Genomic DNA, 20,031 nt, shown 5'->3' on the forward strand with positions numbered 1-20,031 from the left:
TGTAATTTTTTAATTCTATATTATAAAATTTCGAAATTTCATCAAAGTAATTTTTATTATTTGTTATTAAAATATATTTATAAGAATGATGCTTCTTTATTTGTAATCGTTGCATCACCGTTTGGTTAGTTTGAAATGTTCAATGGACACAATTAGGGAATTAGAATGACATTCATTAAATGTTAGCTTCCATCATACAGATCATTTAATTGTAAAAAATGTCTTACATCAAGTATGGAAGAAGGTATGTTAATTTTAGAAGTAATAGAAGAGGGAAGAAACAAAGGTACAGAGTGTACTAAGATAGAAGGATTGGTGAAAGAAGTTATTCGCGTTTTTCATGAACTATAGAGGGCGCTGTACTTCTACAAAATGGCTACTTTATCGGGGTCGCCTGTAACTAGTCAACAAAAAATGAATCATATATTACTGTCGGATATGATTTATGCTATTCGTAGCTATTTATCGAGATATTTTATAGGAGGGAACTAATTAATAATAATCCATAAAATATCTCGATAAACAGCTACAAGCAGCAGACAAAGTGGCTTGTCCCGCTAGTAATAGTGATTAACCATAGCGAGACAGGTTTTATGTACTAGTATCGAAACAAATGAGATCGTTCGATACATATTTCTGCTGTGTTCAAACAGCTCTGACATCTGTCTCACACAAAATTACTGGCATTATGAACTAAGGAAACATCTTATAAAATTGACAGCATAATTTGTTCGAGTGAACCTGGACAATCGAGAAACTTTTTTGCCAGTTCTTAACAGTCGAATCAGTTGGAACTGCAATCTTGGACTCAACAGAAAGCTTTGCTTTTCCTATTGCTATTCATCTTTACTACTGACCAGTGATTCCACTCAAAAGTTTCGGAAATTCCGAGATTCTACACAAAAAACCCTAGATTTTAAAAAATTTGCTTTTTGGTATAAAATTGTTTTATTGATAAATATTATGAATTGTTCTAGTTAATTATTGGCAGTGACTCCCCGCCAAGTGAAAAATCACCCACTGACTACATATACAGGAATCAGTTTTGCCGATTTTCGGTAATCGATTTCTCCGCCTCCCCCAAACACCCGAAGTAATTCCGAATATCTCGTTCGAAAGAAAATTGTTTTCTTAGGTAATATACAAAATTTCAAGATTCTTTAGTAAAGATAAGCTTGACGCTTAAAGGTGAAATGTAAGGTAAATACGGTCAAACCTGTTTTTATGCGGTCTTTTTTTGTGCGGTATAGTTGGCGACTAGTCTCGTGCGATTTGTCATGTCTCACGTTGACTTATTATAGCTAAATAAACTTATTATAGCATAAATGAACTTATTATAGTAATATTATTGCATGAATATGCGAAAAATGAAATAATTTGTTTTTTAAGTCAACAAAACACCACCTGGACAAAAATATGTAAAACAGACGATAGACGAGACGATGCAGTCAAGTGCTGACATCTGTTGTCAATAAATTCTATTTCGTACCGTTTTGAGTTATTTTCTATGTGAGACTTTTTTATGCGGTCCCTATTAACCGCATAAAAAATATATTTTTAATTGTGTTGCGAAAACTATTTTTTATAGCCACTCGTGAAGTTTTGTGCGATTTTTTATGCGGTCCCTATCCACCGCATAAAAACAGGTTTGACTGTATAGGTAAAAAACTTGTGGGTGCCGCTTCCGAGCATCGTCTAAATTCTCATGTTTGGCGTAATTTTTTTATATTATAAAATTATAATGCGGAATCACTATGGGTTTGTGTGTCGTGTTTTTCCGAAAAGATAAAGATATTTGATCTATTGTAACGAGAGTTTTTGAGTGACCAGAAAGACTTTGCAGGCATGTACAGTTCGGGCTTACGGAGGATATTACACACCAATTTAATGTTACTTAGATTACTTAATGTCAATTGCCTCAAATTTGGCGTACATCGAACAATTTTTTAAAATTTATTTACTCAAGAGGCATTCAATACAAGAAGTTCAAAAGCATGCATTTGAAGTTGTCAGTTTTAAAAAATGGAACCGTTTAACACAGATATTATTTTTTTAATTTTTATAAAGATGAACTATTGCAGTTTAATAAAAATTAATACTGGATTTAGTTATTTAATGAAATTTAAATTACGTAATCAAAGAATCATGGCAGAAGCGAACATTGCATTCTAATCGACAGTTCGAATTCGAAAATATAGTGGGTGATCGTTTTTTTTTGTTTTTTAACTCTCCGGTCTGTGGGCACTAAGAGGGTCTCTTATAGCAAGCCCATTATGGGTTCGGCCAGGCCTACAATGGGGCGGTCGGGTGGTGAGGGACGGGGACCGACATATCCGGACGGACACCCCCGAAAAATTCCTGGGGCTTTTTCGACCCGTCCGGATTCGATCCCAGGGCGGCAGGCTGCTAACCTTGACCGCTCGGCCATCCGGCTGCGTAGGTGATCGGTTAACGAACATAATCCGTTCCAAGACTTCGTTAACCGATTATCGATTTACCATAGGTTTTTATGGGAATTTGATTAATTCGTTTAGGAGACCCCCCCAAAAATAAATATATATATATATATACTTTCTTACTATGTTTATTTATATGTAATAATAAAAATACAGTAGAGCGTCGTTTATCCGAATCAATTGGGGACGGGTTGTTCGGATAACCGATTATGTACGAAAAAATATATTAACCTATACGATGTTGAAATTTTTCTCCGTTGCGTGTCGCTTCGTGTTGAATTTTCGTCGATTTTAAGCCTAACGAAAATTTTTATATTAATAATCGAGGCTATCGTATCGTTAAAAATTATTTCTTCATTTTGTACAAACAAAATAAATATATTGAAGAATATAAAAAACATGAAAATTATACTTTAGAAGTAAATCTAGTATCAAAAATGTTCGATTCAGCACGACACAGTCCGACTGAAAAGCTGTCGGTTAACCGGCTTTCGGATAAACGACGCTCTACTTGCATTTTTATTAATCATGTTTTTTTGTTTGTGGGGGTTAAAAAATCTGTCTAATGTCGATTGCTTTTCTCTCTTCTTCAGGATTTTCAGAAGTAATTAATAGCATTGTAATTGTAGAGATCCCCAAACCTATTAACCTCAACCTGGTTTGTATACCACTTTAAGACCGTTGATCTGACTTCCCCCACGTCTTCAAAAGATCTTTAATTAATAGCAGATATCGGCATTAATCCTCTTTTTCAGAAGAAAACATATCTTGCCGAGTTTCTTGGTGTTCTTCATTCAAGAGTTCTTGGCGTTCTTCTGTCGTCAGATCAGTTTCAGGTTCCATTATGAGCTCTTCAATGTTCTTTATTTCTCTTATGTGATTTTTGTTACTCCTTTAGCTGCTTGAGTCTTCTTGATTATACCGTATCTTCCTTAAATAAGATTGAACTGCGCCCTACTGTAGATTTGTTCGAGCCATACTGCCCACTCTCTACCTTTGCTATTATACTCTCATCTTTCGAAAATAAAAATCGACGCAAAACTTAACGAGTGCCCGCCCGACAGTCTCGCGAATACTATAAAAGAAGTGTTTCTGTCAGAAAAATAAAAGTCTGGAATTACAAGGGAGTGTTTCAAAGTTCGAGGAACATAATGTTGCCACCTTTACAAAATTGCCGACCCGGACGGCAGGTCCAAGACCTTCCGGTAGGTCAGGTTTGTTCTAACAGAAGTTCCTGACGCATGCGCAATGTCATTTTACAATGCGAAGAATAACGTGCATGCTGGTTCTAAATCAGTTACAGTTTTTTTTTTTTTTTTTTTTTTTTTTTTTTTTTTTTTTTTTTTTTCTAACTCTTTCCGCCCTGTGGGCACTAAGAGGGCCTCTTGTAGCAAGCCCATTATGGGTTCGGCCAGGCCCACAATGGGGCGGCCGGGTGGTGAGGGGCGGGGACCGACATATCCGGACGGACCACCCCCCGAAAAATTCGTGGGGATTTTTCGACCCGTCCGGATTCGATCCCGGGTCCCCCAGGGCGGCAGGCTGCTAACCTTGACCGCTCGGCCATCCGGCCGCTAATCAGTTACAGTTAGGGACTAGGGACTTGCGTAGGAGTAACATACAAGCAAAAAAAAAAAAAAAGGGTCGAGAGGCAGGTTGCGCGTCACACGTCAACATAAACAGGGTAACATGGCGGAATGGCAGATAAGTTTCAGTGAGTGTGAGGTCTTTCATTGTTCAAATGGTGTAAATTTATAAAAATATTTGCAAGAACTTTGTTTCATCGTAATTTTACAATTTCTACGAAATTCCCGGACAAAATTAATAGTTTACCCGGACAGTGAGTCAATTCCCGGACTCTCCGGGTGAAAACCGGACGGGTGGTAACACTAGAGCAGTGATTCCCAAACTTTTTTGATCCACCGCCCTTTTTGTTCCATAAAGTTATACCCAATGCCCCCTAACCCATTTTCTCTTGTGTGAGAAAGGATTGGAAATATTCTTAGGAAAACTTTTCTATGAATCTCACACTTTGTGCCCTTACTGTACATTGTTCTCAACATCTGGAAACCATTAAACGCAATGTTTCTTCTTATCTGTTTAACAGAGGAAAGGGAACGGCTGTCAGTGACCCCAACTTTTGCCTTTGGTCACCGTTCAGTACCCTGCCTCCAGTGCCCCCTAGATTTACTCACCGCCCACAAGGGGGCGTTATCGCCCACTTTGAGAAACGCTGCACTAGAGGAATACTATCTGATCAGTATATATCCGGTTGAGCATCGACGTTGACGTCTCCCGCTCTCCGAAAAGTTTCGAATTGTTTCTTGAAGACAAGGGAAAATCAATCAGTATTTGCTATTTCCGTCGCTTCTTTTTATGTTTGTTCAGAGTGTTCGTCGTCCGATCATAAAAATCTTTCGCGAAAGTGTTCGATCACCCACTGTATATCCATTCGGCTAGCAACCAACGAAAGAGAAACTTTAATTATGAGTGAAGGATCTGGCGAGAAAGAAGAAAAAGATTTTTATGCAAAAGAGTGTTAATTTTCTCAAGATCATGATTAAATTAAAGTAAGAAGGGGATCCGTATTTGTATCAAACTGACCAAGGGCCAAAAAAAAAAAATAGTCGCAACGCTCCCAAAGTTACAGGTCTAGAATAGGTGGAAATCTGTAAGGAAAGAAAGGCCCTAATTTCCGTTATATTGGCTACCCAACGGCTCTATTCAGAGCCATTTTTTTCTTGCCAGAGTAGTTAAATTGTCTCATCTATATATATAATCGAGACGAGTTGATACTAATAATAATCAGCGCAGAGCCCAAACGGTTAGGAGTTGAAATTTGGTACACAGTTAGGGTACGTACACTAAAAAGGGATTTTTCGAAATTCCTCTCCACGGGGGAGAGAGACAAGATTAAGCCTTAACACTTTCATCAACAATGGAAGTGTTAAGTAACAATGGAGGTGTTAAAAGAAAGCGACGTGCAAGACGCAGATGCAGTTTTTTCGTTTTTGCGGGAAATCGGACATATTTTTAGACCCATCTAAAAATTCTCTAATTAGTCTGGAAACGGGGACCCAATTCTTGCATTCTGTGAAAACAGGTAAGGTTGACTATAACGTAATAATCTTAATCTTCGCTATCGTTACTTTTGCCCGAGCAACGCCGGGCCTACCTGCCAGTTTAAATATAATACAGGTAACCCCCGTATAACACGGGAGTTACGTTCCAAAAAATTGCCGTGTTATACGAAACAAAGAACTGGTGTGAAAATGGGGGTTAGTTTCCAAGAATTAAAAAAACATGCTGTTAAATCCTTTAAATCGGATTTATTATTCACAAGTCGAAAGGCCCAATGCCAGGCATCGGGGCATACAAAATTACAAATAAAAATAACAATATACTGAATATTATACTATAGAAATATAAAATAATTTATATTGTTAATTTAAATACTTGCTAGGGGCGCCCCTAGTGGCCTTTTTGGCATACATTGATAGAATCCGGTTTTTCAGCTTTATATAGTAGATTTTTTTCATGGGTAAAAAACGGTGAGAGCGCGAAATTCGACCGCCGTATTGGTGTGTTTTTCCTCGCTCCTTGATTTCCAGCGATTTTCCACTTGTTTTCCAGCTTTTCTGTCAGCTGTGCTACAGTCCTTTATCCTTATAGTCTTCGGCCTTTTTTGCTGTCCTTTCTTTGCCCAGGTAGGAGTTTTACTTTTGCGATTTTTCTCCTGGAGTGGTTTCTCCTCCGGGCCCTAAGATGGCGTCGTCTTCGCGCGGAAGCCACATAGACTAATTACCTAGCGAAGCTAGGAAGACTGGCAAGCTAATTGGCAAGCGCCAAATCCGACAGGGGGCGCTCAAAATGGCTGCCGAAACAGGTAAAGAACCGACAGGAAACGTTGTCTTGTAGAAGGTGAAACCGTTTTGGATGCTGGACACATCGTATTTTGTGGATTAAACTCTAACAACAACACTGAACATAACTATTATGATAAATAAAACTATGTTTTTATATTGAAACATGGTGTATACTGCTTAAAATATTTAAACACTTCTCATCTGTTAACGTGTAACAGGTGGGAAGTGTTTTAATTCTACACACGATAGTCTTTTTATTTTACTTTTAAATAATAATTCTTATGTAGTCATGGCGTAGCGGTAATATTCTAATTCAAGTTTAAAAATTATTCTTTTGAAAATCTGAAGCCGTCCACATAAAAAGAAAAAAAAAATGTCTAATATTTTTTGTAAATGGACATGCCCGTCGAAAAATTGTTTTTGTACGCAGATCGGAAAGTAGGTAAATTTTCTATCTTCCTATACGTATGTCGAGATTTTTTTTTAAATTTGACTGAAAAGTTTTCTTAATTGAAAATATAAGTTAATTTACGTTTTTTGTTTTCATTTTAGTATTAATGCTCGGCTATCACATGTTTACGAAAACCAGACAGCCCCGCTTTGCACGTGCATTCTCCACGTAATTGAGATGTATTAAAACGACAATATCTGAGATTGCAACACTAAAGCAACAATATGAACTTCCAGTGTTGTTAGAGTTTAATCCACAAAATACGATGTGTCCAGATCCAAAACGGCTTCACCTTCTACAAGACGTTTCCTGTCGCCGATACAGTCTAGAATTTGACGTAAATTCAATGATTTGTTCTCCATTTGGTCATCGCAGTAGTCGTCACTGATGGAAACTGAATCGGCTCAGGCATTGAGCAAACACATGGTCGGTTCCTTCGGTAGCCATCTTGAGCGCCCTCTGTCGGATTTGGCGCTTGCGAATTATAGAACAGAAAGGTTGACTGAACCGACCATCGCATCCTCAAGTGGACGCCGCGTGAAAACTACCGCCACGAACACGGCGTGTTAAAACTACGATAATGGTTCGTAAGCAAAACGATGCCGGATTTATTCATATTGTATTTTTCTTAAATACTATGAAGTTTTAGTGAAAACGTAAGAATATGCCCGAGATTTTAACAATGGAATAGTACAGTGTCCTGTGTCCAAGCTGGTTTAGCCATCATATAGGCGATGTATTTGCAGTTCTCAAGTAAACTGTAAAACTTGTGAATAAAATACTCGTCTTATAAAGAAATGTTTTATTTAATATTGTACAGATTATACAAAACAAGTTCAAAAATATTTTAAAACTTAAATATATTGAAACGACAGGCATATTCTTTTATGTATTACGATTATTTCATGACATTGTAATTAACAAGGCAAATGTAAAACTTTACAAAGTTTTGAGTAATTGGAACTGGTAGAAATAGAAGTGACCTTTGTTGTAGATGACATTGTCTGATTATAATTATGCTACAAAATTTCTAAAATGCATTCGTATATACAATTTTACCACTAAATCTTGAAAGTCTTTGCAATGTTTATTTTCATAGAAAAGTTATTTTGTTCTATTGTCCTTAAAATGTGACACATAATTCCTTTCTTATGCATATTCGCATTAAACTCTTTCACAAAAGTAGTTTCACAATGTGACATGAACTCTAAGACTTCATCGCGAGGTGAAATTAAACTTCCAAAATCTCCTTTTTCATACGTATATGATTTAAAATGGGTAAATATCTGATGAGAAGAAGACAGCACAGAGTTTTGTGAACCTGTTAAACAAAAGCTACACAAGTGAATCTTGTAAGCTTTTCTCAAAACACACCCTGTAATGTATGATAAAACACATTTCTCAGGTAAATCTTCGTCTTGAGAAGAAGTGGGCAACAGCAAGGAATTGTTATATTGTATTGCTGATGTTGTGACTGCTGTACTTGTCACATTCTCACTTTTTGACTTGCCAAAAATATCCAGGAATGAAAACAAAATTTGTCCCAAATCATTTTCACAATTTTGTCCTTTAACATCTGCAAAAAACCTGTTCATAGTATGCTGTTTTAAACAATATTTAAATTGACTGGCATTGGGATTACTCCTATTCCCTCCATGTTGTCTTATGCTTGAATACAAATTCTCTATTGCATCTTGATTCAATGACCTTGTAAACAAGTACTTAACCCCAGTTTTGCTAAGATTCTCCCATAATCCAAGCAGAGCCAAAATGGTGAGGCGCCATCCCTTGACAAAATTAATCCTTGCTTTGGGACTACATTTTACAATTAATTTTTTAAACATTTTTTAAATCAGCACTGTCTTTTAAAACATTTACATGAGCAGATGTAGCTGTTAGTTGCCTCCTTAATAGTTTTATTTCTTTAAAATTTGACCCATTAAACACATCAAAAAGTGAATCTATTTTTTCAATGAAATCTGCAGTATAAGCTGCATCAGGTGGTAAACAGCCTAGAGAAACATAAGTTTCTATCCCAGCCGCTACAGTATGGCTTAAAATTTGTGCTGCTAATTTCACTTTCATTTTGGAAAACATAGGCAACATAATGTGTTTCATAGTGACTTTAGGTGCTTAAGCGAATTGCTAGTGAATTGTCTTTTGTTATAAACTGCTCGATGTAATTCCACTTAATTGCGTTTTCATCCAATTCAAAGTCATAATTTTTTAAATTATTACGAGTACATTTCAACAAGTGTGGTGGATCATACATACAGAATATCGGCCTGTCTTTGTAAGTAAAAAAAGGTTTTTCTACTATAATACCAAGAGAATTATAAACTGAATGATTCTGATTAGAAAGGTCACACACCAAGGTTACAATATTTAAACTGGCATCAGTTAACTTGTACAAACAGTCTTTTACTAATACCAGCAGGTCATCAGATCTGGTGTAATTAGTGGAAAGAACATAGCCAATAGGCTGCTTCCATTTCTTAAATATTCCTTGTATTTGGAAGACCATGGCTTGATTTGCAACTGATAAAAATCTTGTATTGTTCCCCAAATCAACAAATCCATCAACTACATCATTAGTCAAATCATAAGACAACTCTGACTTGATAGACATTTCATCCCACATTAAAATGCACATTTTGTCTTGATCACTCAAACACTTTGCTTTAGCTTTTAGTGCATCAAACACAAAGTCCTGGAAGCCTGGTTCAAAGGTCATTTGAGATAGTCACTGCCTTAGGGGCCGCACACTTGGTAGAAAAAATATTTTTTGAAACATCTTGTACGCTCTCTGGCTTTGATAAAAAAGAGAAAGGGTTAGTTTTTTGTCTATGCATGTCCATCTTCTTCCTTTCTTACATCTTGATGACATGTTCATTTGTGACTCAAAGAAACACAACTGAACCTGAGATGGTCCCGGGCACACTTGACAAATTTGTCTCATAATACATTTTATGTCTTGCTTATCTCTAACCTGAGATCGAAGCATAGAATACTTCATCCTCAATTTTGATAGCTGTGTGATCTTACTATGCAACTGCTTTCTCAGTTTAACCTTTTGTGGGGTGTCTGTCACACTATTTCCTCATTTCCTCCTGTACAGTCAGAAGTTACTCCAATATTTGCAGAAAGTTCCAGGGCTTCTAAATTAATAGGTAGAGTAACAGTTTCCAAATTTATACGGATATCCAGGTCTCCTGAATTCACAGGGGATTCCTCAGCTTCTACTTTAAAACAACATTCTTTAATCTGAGGGAGAATTTGCTCAGTTGTTTTTTGTGCAAATTTTGGTTTCTTTGGCAAATCAGAACGAGGTGTCGGTGGTTTCTTTTTCCAGTCAGTAATTTTGAAGGGTTTGGTATATTGAAAATTGTTGGGACTGCATTCCAAACTAATTTCTTCTTTTCCGAGTTCATAAATTTGTTTTTTTTCAAAATGCTCAACACAAAGATAATTATTTTTATATAGCACTTCTGCTGTTTTATTTAGAAGATCTAGGCGTTGAGTGTTTTGGACCCAAACACGGCATCTGAAAAATAAATAAAATGGAGCTGCGAATGAATGGATAGTATAACACTTCTAATTAATTACAGGCAATTTAGAAGGTATACTGGTTTATTCCTACGACTGACAGTACTTTAAAGATAAAGTTTACCTAAATAAAAGTTTAAGCCTGGTTAAAGTTTACCTAAATAGTCCCAATGGCCGCACTTCTGACTGTTCGTGCTCTCAACAGACTCAGGCTGATTAACGTCACTTGTTATTGATTCACGGTAGTTCTTAAACAAAAGAAAAAAAGGAAACATCTACTAAAAATGTAGTTAACCTAACCTAACCGCCGACATTGGGACTACCTAAATAAAGTTAAACCTTAAGCCTAACGGCATTCACGAACAAAAACATGATCTTACCAGTCTTTTTCTTTAGGAAATCTAAAGGACAGATGATGTTGCTTCCCTCGAGCATTTGAGCAATTAACAGCTGAACAATAATTAACTCCTGCAGTCTTCCAAGATCTTTAATTCATTTTCTACTTCTATCACACATATTCATATCATAAACAAAGTTAAACTGAAGTAATTTTCACGCGGTGGTCACGGAGTGGCGCTAGCAGCAAGTATCTGCGTAAGCGTTAATGCGCAGAACAAGTTCGCCCATAGAACTTGCCAGTCTTACCATAATTAGTCTATGGAATCCATCAGCAGCCACCGCCAGGATCGGAGAGAGCTTGCCTACCGAAGAATTACGATTTATTTCTCCCTTGTCTGAATTGGAGAAATATCACTCCATCTGTCCGTCCCTCCCCTCAGACCAGCTCTACACGGTCTTCTTGGAAGGACAGGGACCACTCTGTCACCTTCGACCTGCCGATCTTCATGCAACTCTGAAATCGCATTTTTCCCAATTGGACAGGCTGCAAGACATCTGTTACTCCCGAAGCGGCTTTCTCATTTACCACGAATTACGAAAACTAGTAGCAGTTTGCTCCTTGTCAAAAGCCTTATCACAGATGTCATCACCTTTATAATCAAAACATGGCTCGAGGTGTATTTCATCTATCATTAATATGCATTGGCTTAGCCAGGGTTTTGTTATGGGGGTGCCTAGTAGAGGCTGTAATTTTCTGGGGAGGGGCACCACGTTAACTGGGGGGGCCCACGCTGTAATTTTCTGGGGTGGGCACCAGGTTAACTGGGGAAGCCGTACCCACCCATGCCCCTTCCTGGCTACATCCATGTTAATATGACGGTTTTCTCACCAGACTCGAAATTTTTGAAGTATTGATTCCTGTAACTCAAAAAGTCATTATCAGTTGTTCTTTTCTAGGATCAACTCCCAAGCTATGCCTCCCCATGGGGAGGAATAGCTTGGGACAAACACTTTAACAATAGTTTTAGGATGTGGTAAATTAAATTCCGGTAGATACTGCTGTAAAATTTAATAAAGAAACACAAAGTGAACACAGAAATTCGAGTGAAACACAAAATACTTACCATAGAATCTTCGGTAGATTGAAACTAGGGTGACCATTGCAATTAAAGTAAATTTAAATAGTAGTTTAATTTTTTAACACAAAGTTCTGGCTATTGGCGCTGTTTGCCGCAGCGGCATAATTTAGAACTAATGCTCGCTCGGAATCTAGATGCTTTTACAACGCTTCCACCACAAAAAGAAAATGAAACAAATAATATTTTCATAATTATTATCTTTTAATAATTATAATAGATTTTAATTAATAAAGTAAAATTAATTTTTTAAAATGAGTTAAAAAGTTGAAAAATATTAAACTTCCTTTTAAAGTTCGAATAACAACATAACTCGAAATACTTTGCAGGCTGAATGTGTGAAATAATAGACTAACCTAAAACTGTGATGGAGAAATCGACTGTCTTCGCCGATATTAATAAAAAAAATAATGACAAATTCTAAAAAGTATTAGATACTTTGTCCCGTTTTCAATATATTTTTCTAGGGGCCTTCTTCAGCACGAGGCCAGAACCCTGTATATTTGATGCTTATCGTGTTTTGGTCGAGTATGAAGCTTTTGTAAACAAAAGGATTTTGTAGGGTTCATAAACAATGCAGCTTTGCCGTTGCCTAAAAGTTTGTTATTAAAACTCGCTCCTACACTCAAAATTAGGCTTTTCACCACTTTATGATAATTAAAAGTTATTTCTAGTAAAATGTTGTAGAAGATGAAGCCACACGCAGTTTTAAATGCTAAAGCCTCTACCAAACTCCTGAAAACAGATACCAATGACATCATTCTCGACACAGTCCAAGTTTGACAACCGTTTGAGGACTGCTCTCGAACGTGTCTTGGCCAAAATATTTGCTCGATTGAGAACGGCTTTCGGCATTTTGTTTGTGAGTTCGTCGAGTGTATGCTTTTGGAATCTAACAGTTCTCAATTCTTGCGTTCGAATACTCCCATTTTTAGTCGGAATCGCTTCGGATTAAAACTTGCGTATTTAAAAGTGGTTCTACTATAAAAACGGATGCAACTATGCGACATTTATCTGATAATGGAAACTGTTTAACACGGAAAAGAAATTCGGTATCATGCCATTCCGGTTTATACAGCTTTTACCGTAAACATGGAACAAACGCAGTAATTACAATTCTCAAACTGGTAAAGTACAAATATTTATCATCCATATTTCTACACAGATAATGCCTTTTTTGTACACATTTCTAATCAACAAGATTACAATCTTATGTTAAATGAAATAATAAACGTAGGTAAAAATTTAAATAATCTCACTACAAATGATTTTAAACTTTGCAAATCTCTTGATATTTTGAATTGTTTATAACAAAACTCATCCCAGTCGATTGGACGGAAAAATACGAACTGCAGCAAAAAAAAAAAAAAAAACAAGGAACAAAAACAACTACTCGTAGTATATTTTCTTTTTTTTATAAATTTTTTTGTGGAGTTCTTTCATAAAACTTGTTTTTGTACATGTATAAATATATTTATTATACTGAAGTTTCCAGACAAGAATGTTTGTGTATCTTAAATACGAATGAAAGACAATAACTGCACACTTACATTTCATCTTTACTGTTTAGGATTAGTAATCCTACATGGGTACTAAGGAGATGTACATACAAAAAGGTGCGCTGTCACGTCGTGAACATAAAAGCCAAAACTATATACCCAACGAGAACTTCTACAGATGGGAACTCAGAAATATGGCACGTGTCTCTGTCGGATCCCTTCTTGTTCGAGATTTGAACTCAAACTCGTCGTCTCGACCAAGTGAAAAACGAGGAATATAACCTGAGTGTGTCACTTAAATCATCATTTCTCTGAGCGTAATGAGGTGATAAACGAGACTGGAAACAAACGGAGTGGTCGGTATGTGGGAGAATAACGCACGCACACCTATGCAGCACACAGCAGAAACAATAGAACTTTGATTTTGTTTTTTTTTTTTTTTAGAATTTCGACTACAACAAATTTGGAAGTATTCTTGGAAATGACATTCCAAGTATGAAAAATAATATTTATTTTATTTCCTTCTTTTTTCTCTTTACATTTTATGAAGCTTTTAAAAACCATACTGAGAAATAAAATGCTATCTGTGAGGAGAGAAGAGTTCCAGTTTTTGTAAACAATAAAGAGGCACTTTTTTGGAAAATGACCAAAGATTGAAAAACTCTGAAACTCTACTCCCCAGTTGCAGGTACTGTCTTCACTCAATTGGATATATCTTGGGAGTTTATTAGGAGGAACATCACAAAATAACACATGTCTGATTATATTTTTCTCTAGGACTTTTACGGATACGGGCTTACGTGACATTAAATATATCTAATATAACACTAATTACATATTACGGATATTATCTAGAAAATTACATGTTATATTTTTGCATCCATTTCATTGTCGATCACGAATATTTGCTTCTGCTCTTGTTTTTGTTACGTCAACCAGGCAAAAAATAAGCCTTGACGCCTTATTCACAGGATATGCTCTTTTTAAATATCTTCATCTATGTTATATATATACGCCATAATTTATCTACTGACGGGCATTGTGTATTTTTTTTTTACTGACTACAACAAACTGTAATGCATTTTCTAACGTCCAACGAAAGCCTACTACATTTTTTTATTTGGATGTTTGTACATGTAGGTATCAGTATGGAAGTTGAAGTTTACTACGTTTCCAAGGGGATGCCAAACATGCTAGGCGAACGGAGTGTCCGTCGGTAAATGCCGTTATCCTGCACGTATTCGGGTAATTATATAACAAAACTAACAGAACTCCTATATTTTTTTGTATTATTTCTGTATTTTTATGTATATTTCATGTTCCCTGATATACAGAAAAGACACAAAGCTCATCTAGGCTGAACGTTGACGTAAGGAAATTATATTTTACTTTTTTTTTCTTCTTAAAATCTAATTCAACACAACTAAATTTACATATTTATATTATCTGAAAATGAAAGAAGGGCAAATTAAAATTTTTTCAACATTAACCAATGGAAGACCATCCCTATATTGCAGTTTTGTATTTTTGATCTTGACTAAATTTTGATGAATTAAAGGCATAACTTTGAAAGTGGATAAGGGTCTCTTTAAATTTTGGCACTACTACATTTATAAAATTCCATCAAATTAAATTTTCTTTACTTTTTTTTCCTTCTTTCTTTTTAAGCATATTTTAATCGAGGCTTGTGCCACTGAATAGGAACATTTAAAGGAAACATGCAATAGGGATTGGTGGATTAAAACAACGTAAAACACTCTGACCACTTCGCTTACACTACTACAACAAACAATAAACAACTGTGTAATAAACCCGTATGTCAAGAAATATATGCACCTGTCGAATTGAATAATTTGGTGGACAAAAACTACACTGGGAAAAATAAAATTGCACAGCATTCAAATAAATGGATGCAACCCAAATAAAGATATAACAACAACTACTGTGCATTTTTGTTTTTAACAATCAGTCAACGACAAAAGTTCCCTTTTCTTTAACAGAAAAAGATAAAAACAAAAGGAACTCTCAATAACAATAATAATAAATGTAAAAAACTAATCATTTGGAAAATAGATATGTTTAAGATAAACTGCTGCCATTTTTCTGGCACCCCATAATAATAAAATGCTTAAGGAGTGAAATTTTTAAGTTTATTTATAACCTCTTTTTTTGATTCTGCTACTTTTGAAAATGGCACGATTAAAATATTCCACAACTCAAAGTGAGCAAATAATTTGTCTAAATTAAACTTCCCCCATAAGTGAACAAATTACTTCTTTTCCTCCAATGAATCAATCAAATCATATTTCTAGGATCTAATTATTAAAAAGAGAATGATATATGACATATAAAATTGTAAGATATACATACATGGATATATATATTTATATATTATAGAATTATATACTTATGCAGAATAGATTATGTTTGAACCATGACTTTTTAACTTCCCGGTGTTTAGATTTGATGATGATGTCCGTTTGGAAATAACTTTGTCATAGTTTGATGTTCAATAAGCTGCACCTACTTCTATTCTCCCACACTATGAACAACTGCCTAATTTGTAAATGGCTCAAATTTGTCAAAGGCACAAAAAATGTCTGGGGAGAAAATTCTTGATATAATACACAATAAGTCACTTGTAAAGAGATCTGCTGTGTGCTGCTCATTGATTTTTATTTTTGTTCAAGATTTTGAAAAGTTTTTGATTCATTCTTTCTCTCTATGAGAGTTCGTATTCCTTTACATTGGACACTTTTGGGTTCGTGGTTTTAGATGCTCGATTCCTTTCGGTAGACAGAGTGCAAATTTCCAGATGTGATAATCATGGGAAGGTGATCTGAGGTAGAATTTTTAGTACCTGTAAATTGAAATATTTTTAATATTATTTTGACATAATGATAGTCTTCTACTATATGTTTCTCTTACCCTTACTCTTAATGTGATGATTGGAGGAAGGCGGTATTGTCCTGTATAAGAAATTAATTCTTTCTTGTACGCAACTCGCTGACAATCGGGCTTCGGCATCGTGGTCCCAACATTCTTCTATTGTGTCGCATAATGCTGCTAAACCCTGAAATAAAAATAAAGCTAAAATTAATTTGTGATCTCAAATACGAAAATGTTAAGATTAATAAAATAAGATTTTTTCTTTAGCTTTGTCAAATATGAGGGATGTTCGAAAAGCTCCTGGAAATGTAAATAAAAAGACGGCAAATTAAATTTAGCACTTTATTTTTCAATGTATGTTCCATATCAGTTAAAACATTTTCCCATATGATGTTGCCACCATTCTAAGTCATTCAAGTAGAACTCAAGAGCTCTTTGATTCTAGTCACTGCACTACAAAACATTTCATTTGATCTATTTACTGCTTTTAGTGAATGTTTTTAATGTCTTTTATTTTTTTTAATAAAAAAAGTCCGACGTGGATAGATGTGGACTGTAGGGTAGGCAAATTTTCCATCAGTATTCATGCAATACTGCCCTGGTAGATATTGTAAAGTGAGTTGGTGTGTTATTGTGATGGAACAATACACACAGAAGAATTTTTCTCAGATTGTTTTTCTTTTAGAGTTGCCTACAGTTTTCTTAAGACTGTTTCATAATAGCTTGCAGTTATTGTTCTTTGGTCTTCAAGAAAATCTATGAGCAACATGCCATCAGAATCCCAGAAAATTGTGGCCATTACCTTCATGGCCCATCTTTCTGTTTTAGTCTTTATGAGAGCACTTTAACTTTTTGGTAACCAGTGCTTTGATTTTTCCTTGCTCTAGGGATCTAACCGACAGATTCAAGTTTCATAACCCGTGGCAATCCTGTTTAGAAAAGCTTCAGAATTGTCATCAAATTTGTTTAAAAATTGAAGCGAGTAGCCAGTGTACAACACCAGCTGATTCTTGTGCAAAAACTTCGACATCCATTGTGATGAAAGCTTATCTTTTAGAATGTCTTCTGCTGATTTTCCAGATATGCCCAAAGCCTAAGCTATCCTTTGTGATGTTATTTTGTCATCATATTTTACAGTAGTTTTCATAGCAAATATATTTTCTTCAGAAACTGAAGCTGATGGTCTGCCACCGTGACTTTCATCTTTGATGTTCTATCAATTCTCACTAAAATGATTAATCCATTCATTAAGAGTGGTTTTCTTTGGTGCATTGTCTCTATAAACATCCACGATAGCCTTAATAATAATAATAATAATAATATCGGGTTTTTTCCAACTAATTTACAGAAGAATTTAATATTAGTGCACACTTCAAATTTAACTGAACCCACATTTTCAGATGCAAGAGTAATTTCAAACTGGTGTAACACCATGCACATCATGCAGAGCTGTCATGAATATCTGATAAACGAAGTTTATGCTCCCATCAATTATAAATATAGCATTCTGTTTATGAATAATAACAACTTTCTGGGAACTTTTTGAAGATCCTTTGAATGTTTAACAAAAATACAGCTATCAAACACTGGTACTAAATGCATCATACATCTATTTTTTATAATTTCTTTTAAATTTAAATTATTAGTTTTAATTATTTATTATAATTAAACTATCAAGAACAGATAGTATAAAATTTTCTAAAATAATTTGCAAACTGCTTTCTGTATTTGATAACAGGCCAAAACAAAGCAGTAAATAAAATACAAATTTATTACTTTTGATTTCAAAATGAGAAATTTAGTATTTCATTCTTTTATATATTTTTCACAATAAAACTAAAATTAGGTTACAAGTAATTTAGTAAATAGATATAAAATATATTGGGTTGTTCGGAAAATAATTTTGTTTTTTTATTACTAGAGGAATTAGTTGTATTTTTACCAACCAATTTCATTTTAAACCACATTTTCATTATATATTTCGACAACTGACATTTTAAAGCTCATTTGTAAAAAATTTTGTTTGATTAACTACAATTGTTTTTTTTTTTTTTTTTTGGTGTCCCATCAAATATGGAAAATCGAAAGCATCATTTTCAGCATATTTCGCTTTTTTATTACCAAAAAATCAAAATGCTGTTTAAGCAAGAAAAAAGTTGTGGTACATGTTTGGAGAAGGTGTGTTGAGAGAAAAACAGTGCCAAAACTGGTTCACAAAATTTCGTTCTGGTAATTTCAATATTGAAGATGCACAACATTCTGGATGGTCAGTCGAAGCCAATGAAAACAAAATAAAAGTACTGATTGAAGAAAACTGCTGAATAACAACACATGAAATCACTAAGAGATTAAATTTGTTGAATTAAACCGTTTATGATTACTTGAAATGAATTGGTTTTGTTTCAAAGTTCGATATATGGGTTCCACATGTTCTTAAAGGGAGATGCTCTCTTTGGTGGGATTTTAAGGAAATTTTTTTTTTTTTGAGTTTTCACCAGACAATTTAACAATCGATTTGAAAGTGTACTGCCATCGAGTAAACAAATTGAGTAATATCATCAAAAACAAAAGGCCAGAATTGATCAACAAACAAAGTGTAGTGTTTTACCATGATAATGCCAAATTTCACACAAGTTTGGTAACTCGTCAGAACCTGTTACAGCTTGGATGGGATGTACTACCACACCCACCATATTTGCCAGATCTGGAACCCTCAGATAATTACTTGTTCTGGTCTTTACAAAAGTTTTTAAACAGTAAAACATTTACTTCAAATGATGATGTCAAAAATCACTTGGATCAGTTTTTTTGTAAGCAAAAATCAAAACTTTTATGAATGTGGAATCATGCTAATACCAGAAAGATGGCAACAGGTATTTGACCAAAATGGTCAATATATAATTCAATGAAATATTAATATATAATAAGAAAATTGTTTTTCCCCCATGAAAGAAAATGAAATTACTTTCCAAACAACCCAATATAAAAAATATGTTAATAGAGATAAATACAGAAATAGATCTAATTTCTAAAGAAACATTAATTTTGAATGTTTAATAATTAATCTTGTATTTACCCATGCTGTTACTTATATACCCAACCAAATACTCACAGAAGTCTTTAAAAATAAACTTCCCTCGTGAGACGTGTGATTATTTTATATATGTATTCTTCTAAAACTAGCCAATTATACGATTGTTGGAATTGGCAACGTTTTTGGGGAAGTAGAGATCAAAAATCAATCTAGATTATGACTTTAATTCAATACTTCTAAAAGAAACTATAAAATTAAATACTTCACTTAAATAATAATTAAATTTAATCATCAAAAATCAACACATCTGTAGTGAAAAATCCACATTATTACTGTAAGTCTACAAAAAGTCAGTTTAAAGACAAATGCTACTGTTGTGAAGTGGCATGCACAGTCATCCAACCTAGACCCAATACAGAATTAGTGGCGGGTGCAACACGAAATCTTTATACTGGAGAAATCGGTTTTCTAATATTTCTGAGGTGAGAGAGGCAATAGAAAGAAGTTGGTTTAATAAACCACAGCTTTTACGAAAATTAATTTTCTTTATGCCAAATAGAATTCCTGATGTTATAAAAGCAAACAGAAAAACAATAAAAATCCAGCAATGAGTGACTTAACTTTTCCAGCAACATTTAGTGGTGCCATCTGCTATGATATTTTGTTTAAAAACTTTTTAACTATTATTAAATGGCAAAAGCTTAATTCTGAGGGTAGGGATGGGTTTTATAAAAAATTGTAAATGCTAATAACAAATAAAATCATCATTAAGTCAAACCCTGCTGGAGATGTAGCACAACCCCCTTGACTTTTAA

General features: G+C 34.7%; 1 protein-coding gene across 2 annotated transcripts in view; it reads right to left on the reverse strand.

Moving 5' to 3' along the window:
* Positions 1 to 13,333: 13,333 nt before the first annotated feature.
* LOC136987084 (activin receptor type-2A-like) overlaps positions 13,334 to 20,031 on the reverse strand; it is an 81,869-nt gene continuing 75,171 nt past the window's right edge. Inside the window, exons 9-10 of one of the 2 annotated variants that reach the window (XM_067284745.1) lie at positions 16,228 to 16,366; positions 13,334 to 16,153 (exon numbers count right to left, since the gene is read on the reverse strand). In XM_067284745.1, coding sequence (XP_067140846.1) covers positions 16,065 to 16,153; positions 16,228 to 16,366 — 228 coding nt within the window. In that variant the 3' untranslated portion in view covers positions 13,334 to 16,064. Of the gene's footprint in view, positions 16,154 to 16,221; positions 16,367 to 20,031 lie in introns of both variants that reach the window. The other variant, XM_067284744.1, reaches the window with a different exon arrangement.

This window comes from Centruroides vittatus, unplaced genomic scaffold, assembly GCF_030686945.1.
Source record: "Centruroides vittatus isolate TY-2023 unplaced genomic scaffold, ASM3068694v2 scaffold_1444, whole genome shotgun sequence".
Lineage (NCBI taxonomy): Eukaryota > Metazoa > Arthropoda > Arachnida > Scorpiones > Buthidae > Centruroides > Centruroides vittatus.